This window comes from Pteropus vampyrus, unplaced genomic scaffold (genome assembly GCF_000151845.1).
Source record: "Pteropus vampyrus isolate Shadow unplaced genomic scaffold, Pvam_2.0 Scaffold50, whole genome shotgun sequence".
Lineage (NCBI taxonomy): Eukaryota > Metazoa > Chordata > Mammalia > Chiroptera > Pteropodidae > Pteropus > Pteropus vampyrus.
The window spans coordinates 2,352,164-2,357,733 of record NW_011888831.1 but is presented as its reverse complement, the minus strand read 5'-3'; the positions used below and the strand labels follow the sequence as shown (position 1 = coordinate 2,357,733).

The window sequence follows — 5,570 nt, the reverse complement described above, 5'->3', positions numbered from 1 at the left end:
CCAATAGAGTTATGTCTGTACTAGACAGACAGGTATTAAATTAACTCCCAAGGGGACCCCACTCCCCAGAGAGGCCATACTCTCATGGGTGAGGAACAGTGGTATGTCAGGCTCTGTATAACCAGCACCCAGGAAACGAGCTGTCCTCCCTTACCTCCCAGGGCACAAAGCACCCCAAGCGCCTAGACCACAGAGTTCAGCCCAGCCCAGGATCTCCTGGTTTTCAGGAGAAGTCTGTGGTCCTGAGCTTCCTGGGCCCTTCTGTTCCCAGATCTTGCCCTGCCTGGAAGCTGTGGCCTTGATCTTGCTTATTGCACTGGTTCCAGACCCTCCCCGGGGAGCTGCTGAGAAGCAGGGGGAGGTGGCCATGAGGGACCTGAGGAGCAGCTGGTGTGCGGACATCAGATACCTGGGGAGAAAGTGAGTATCTCTGCTCTTCCCCTCTTGTCACTGAAAACCCCACTGTCTGCTCCAGCATCACTGACCTCCCTCTCTCTGCCTCCAGGGAGCCCTCTGTGACTGTCCAAGGTTCACAGCCCTCTTTCTCCTCTGAGCTCCCACTCACCAACGGAGATGCCCCACCCTCACTTGGAGGCCCACTTCCCCTGGCCATGTGGCAGAATATGGGCTGGGAGGGAGACAGGAAGGGAGGGAGGCAGTCAGGCAGCATGAGCTGTAGCCTTGGCTCTGTCATTGCCTTATCCCTGAGTGACCTGAGACTTGGAGCCTCACTTCCCTCATTTATTCAGTGGACATAATTCTCCAGCCTTGCCTGCTTCTCAGGGTTGCTGGGAGGATGCCAGGAGTTAATCACTCACCTCTCTGAGCCTCATGAGAGTGCATCCATCCTCTGTTCCAGGCATGGTCGGGAGGCAGACAGGAGTCAACTGCACTCCCAGGCCTCATGATTTACTGAAATGAGAGGCACAAACAGGACCCAACTCTCTTTGTTACAGAGCCATGAGGCCAGTGGAGGGCACTCAGAGGAAGGGAAGGGCAGCAGGGGCAGCTTCCTGGAGAATCTGATGTCAGACTGTTAGCCCTTCAGAATGGGAGAATTGGTTTTGCAGAGAGGAGGGAGGAAGGCAAAGCATGAGTGAAAGTGTGGAGGTGGGATATGCTGGGTTGTTAGGGAATGTTGGGGAGGATCTGGAGCCTGGAGCCCACCTGAGTGCCCAGGTGACTGAAATGCCCAGAAGATGAGAAGAAGAGCAGATAGGAGCAGACAGGTCCCTTCAGCTCTAGTCCTCTTTCCACTTCAGCCAGGGCACTTTCTTTTGTAGCTGGAGTTTTGTGTTGTCGACCCTTGGAGTGACAGCCATGGCCTTTGTGACTGGAGCACTGGGCTTCTGGGCCCCTACATTTCTGTTTGAGGCTCGTGTGGTGCACGGGCTGCAGCTTCCCTGCCTCCGGCAGCCGTGTAACAACAAGGACAGGTGAGGTGCCTCTTGGAGCCCTGGGCATGTGGCCCAGGTCAGGGGGAATCATGGTGGGGAAGTCTTTAGGAGGTTCTGAGCCCCAAAACTAGGCATATGAAGATCCCAGAGGTCAGGACACAGCTGGCAGGCAAGAGTCTGGTTCTAGCTCTAGCTGCGCTCCTGCCATCCTGAGTGGCCACAGGAAGCTAGCTCCTCAGTCATCTCTGGGCCCCAGCGCCTGTCCTCCCACTCTTGGGCTTCTGGGGGTGGTCCAGAAGGCACTTGAGTCAGAGTGAGTGATGGTACTCTCAGGCAACTTTCCTTCAAAGGGACCTATAGTGTGAGGCCATCCCATTTTACAGATGGCAAATTGAGGCACTGGGAGGCCTCATTACTCATCTGGCTTAGGGATTTCACCCATGCATTCATTGATTCTCTGCCTCATTTCAAGTGCTGAGAGTCTGGGAAAGCTGCTGAGAGGGTGGAGAGGGGTAGAGAGCAAAAGCCATACTGGTGCTCTGCCTTCAGTGAATGCCCTTCTCACCCCGTTCTCCAAGGACTCAGTGACCTCCTGATCGAGAGGGCACATCTCAGTCCTCTCTCACTTGCTTTCTTCTCCTCCTGGAAACCTGCAGTCCTAGTTTCCTCCTCCTCTCTGGTTGAAGCTTTTCAGTCTCCTGTGGTCCCCTCCTCTCCAACCCTGCCCCATGGGCTCCTCAGAGTTCCTCAGGGCTCTGAGCTTTTCCCAGGAGCTCCATGCTCCCCGAGGCTTCGGTGACACCAGTTCTCTGCTGGCAGCACATCCCCTGCTTCTGTAGCCTCCTCTCTGGCCTCTTCCTCATTCTCTGATGCCCAGAGAGAGCTTTGTGTAATTTCCAGAATGTCTCATGCCCTCTCACCTGTCTGTGCCTTTGCCCAAACTATGCCCTCTGCCCATAGCTCCTCTCCCTTTTCTCATTGTTACTTCTTAAGCTTTAACTTTAGTTCAGGTCCTAAGGTAAGCATTTTACATGAAAAATCCTCTGAAGTTTTATAATAGTTAACTCTGTTATTATTCCTGTATTACAAACGAGGGGGTAGAAAATCAGAGAGGTTAAGTGACTTGTCCAAGGTCACATACCTAACGAGTAGTAGAGCCACGATTCAAACCCTACTGTCTCCAAAGCTGGTGCTCTCAAGCTCCAAGTCCTGTTGCCTCCGGAGACTATCTGTTACTTAGTTGACGTGAGCATCTCTCTACCTAGCTGGGAGCAGCTTTCTGACACACACACCATAAGTGTTCAGGGAAAGCATCCAGTGAGTGAATGAATTCATGCATCAAATGAGACTGGATGTTGGTCTTGGTGCCACAGCTAGACTGCTATCTCCCTGGAAGCAAAGACTGAGCCCTAAAAGCCCCACGACAGCTTGAAAAAGTTGGAGATGAACAGAATGCGATTCCGCCTCAGGCATGAACTGGCTGTGTGTTTCTGGGCAAGTCACTTTCCCTTTTCTCAGCTTTAGCTTCTTCCTCTAACTCAGTTCCTCCAGAGATCCTGTGTGAGAAACTGACATGGGAGTTTGCATTAGTGTCCTGGGGCTGATATAAAAATTGACCACAAACTTGGTAGCTTAAAACATCAGAAATCTATTTTCTCATAGTTCTGGAAGCCAGAAATCCAAAATAGTTTCACTAGGCCAAAATCAAGTTCGGCAGCACCAGTCTTCTTCTGGAGTCTCTATGGGAGAAACCTTCCCCGTCTCTTCTAGCTTCTGGTGGCTGCTGGCATTCCTTAGCTTGTGGCTGTATCACTCCGGGCTCTGCATCCACAGACAGATGACTTCTCCTCTTCTGTCTCAAATCTCTGTTTCCTTCTTATAGGGATACTTGTAATTACATTTAGGACCCAATGAATAATGGAGGATAATCTTTCCATCTCAAGATCCTTAAATGTAACCACATTTTTCCATATAAAGTAACGTTCACAGCTTCCAGAGATTAGGACTTAAACACCTCAGGGAGCCATTATTCAGCCTACCACAGAGTGGGAAGAAGCTCCCAGTGTTGAGGTTCAACTCAGACCTCAGCTATTAACACACCTCGGGGGTTAGGATAAGCTGCAGGGTAAGGGTGAGGTGGAGGAGGAAGCTGCAGAACACAGGATTCCAACTCAACCAGAGGGAGAACTTCCAATGCTTAGAGCTTGCCAGATGGAAGGGCTGTATGAGAGTAGGGAGCTTCCGGCCCTTGGGAGTATATGTAAGTAGGAGCTGGACAGCTGTTTGCCAGGACCATTGTACAGAGAATCAGCATAGAACCTGCAGGCCTTTAAGGACCCTCTTGGCTCTGAGAGTCTGATTCTGGGAAGGTCTTGTAGGGATGAGGGGTCCCTTCGTAGCTGGGCATGTCCTCTGGCCATACCTTCTGCTCAGGGACTGATGGAAGGTCTTTCCTGTCTACACTGCCTATCTGAATAATTGATCCTAAGTCTCACAAAGGTCTCGAGAACCTGCCAAGGCCAGCTCAGACCAGGACTCAGAAGTGGATAGCATTCATCTGGGGCTTGGGATCACTTGACTGGGCTAAGCCAGAGCCTTGCACAGCTTGGAAGGCTGGGAAGGTTCGGTGAGCACCTTTAAACTGCCTAAGGACACACACGCTTTGTCTGGTAGGCAGAAGGCCAGGAGGCCCTGGCTCTGCTTATGAGGGGCTGTGTGGCCTCAGGCAGATTCCTGCTCTCTCTGGGCTCTATGCTCTCTCCTATAAATCAAGGAAGTGGGGCAGAAGAACAAGTCCTCAGCCTGTGGAATGGACATTTCACAGAAGTTGTTTAGAGGAGAGCTGTTTTTTTTTTTGTGTGTGTGATTCAATTTTTCAGTAACTATATTCTTGCATCTGTCATGTTCTTACATCTTTGTGGGAGCCATAGAAGTAATAGCAGGACACCTGGACATCCCACGCACTTCTGGAAATGTTTTGGTCAGGGTGGGGATACTAGCCAGGTAGAGAAGGCAGGTGGGGGAGCAATGGCACTCGAGACCAAGGGAACAGTGTGGGCCAAGGCAAGGTAGCTGGAAAACGTAGGGTGACTTTAGAGAATTCTTAATCATTTGTGCAGAGTGCGTGAAGGAGAAAAGAGGGGAGCTTACACAAGTCAGCAGGGGCCAGTACCACTGTGCTGGCTGGGAGCTTGCCCTAAGGACAACAGGGAGCCACTGAGGGGCTGGGAAGTTCCTGGTTATACTCACGTTTTCAAGAGCTCATGCTGGTCAGTCTTGGCATCCCTTTGAGCTCCTTTAATAGGAGGTTTGGGAGAGCAGGATGGACCAGGAGGGAAAGATGTATATTCAAATCCTGCCTCTGTCACTTATTAGCTGGGTAACCTTAACCTTAACCTTCCTCATCTGTCCACCTGGGAATTCTGGGAGGGCTCAATGAGCTAATTTGCTCATATATTTCCTGTGGTCCAGGCTCTATGCTTCCAATATAGAGTCAAGAAAGTAAACCAAATCTTGTCTCTGGTCTCTAGGAATTCACAGGTAATAAGTAATGACCTTGATGATAGAGACACAGAAGGTACTATGGGAACTAAAGGGAGTGAAGCAATAAGCAAAGGGCCAGGGGCAGGCATCTCCCAAGAGGGGATATTTGTGATGTGTCTTGAAGGATGAGTAGGAGTTCAGTAAGTGGAAACACTACTGAAGAGTGTCTAAATGGAGGAATCAAAAGTATGAAACGGACAACAACTCGTCTGGGGGCTGGATGGAGCTGGAGGTTGAGGTCAGCCGGGGTCACATCATGAAGAGCTATGTATGTTGCAATGAGTTGGCAACAAATCTGGCGGACGTTTGAGAGCTAGTGGAGAATTTTAGGCAGGGAGTGGTCAGATCTGTGTTCTAGAAAGCACCCTCTGGGGACCTGTATGGAGGTTGTTCTGCAGGGACAGTTTTGCATAGGAGGAAGGTGCAAGAGGGGCCGAGTGACGTGGTGGTGGGTACAGGAACGGGTGGGAAAGGTAGTGAAGTTAGGAGGGGGCTGCTTGAGAGGTATTCAAAGACAGAGAGGAGAAGGAGGGATTCGAGGAGGGAGGGTGTATACAGTGACCAGAGAAGGGCCAAGTGTATCATAGGAGCTCAATAAATAAATGTCCACTTGCCTCCACTTCCTTTAGT

The 5,570-nt window shown here is 50.8% G+C and overlaps 1 protein-coding gene across 1 annotated transcript in view; it reads left to right on the top strand.

The window, feature by feature from the left end:
* The window catches only part of SPNS3 (sphingolipid transporter 3 (putative)), a 41,484-nt gene that overhangs the window by 10,412 nt on the left and 25,502 nt on the right, over nucleotides 1-5,570 (top strand). The window contains exons 5-6 of the mRNA XM_023530368.1: nucleotides 133-420; nucleotides 1,284-1,436. Of these exons, the coding sequence (XP_023386136.1) occupies nucleotides 133-420; nucleotides 1,284-1,436 (441 nt within the window). The remainder of the gene's footprint in view (nucleotides 1-132; nucleotides 421-1,283; nucleotides 1,437-5,570) is intronic.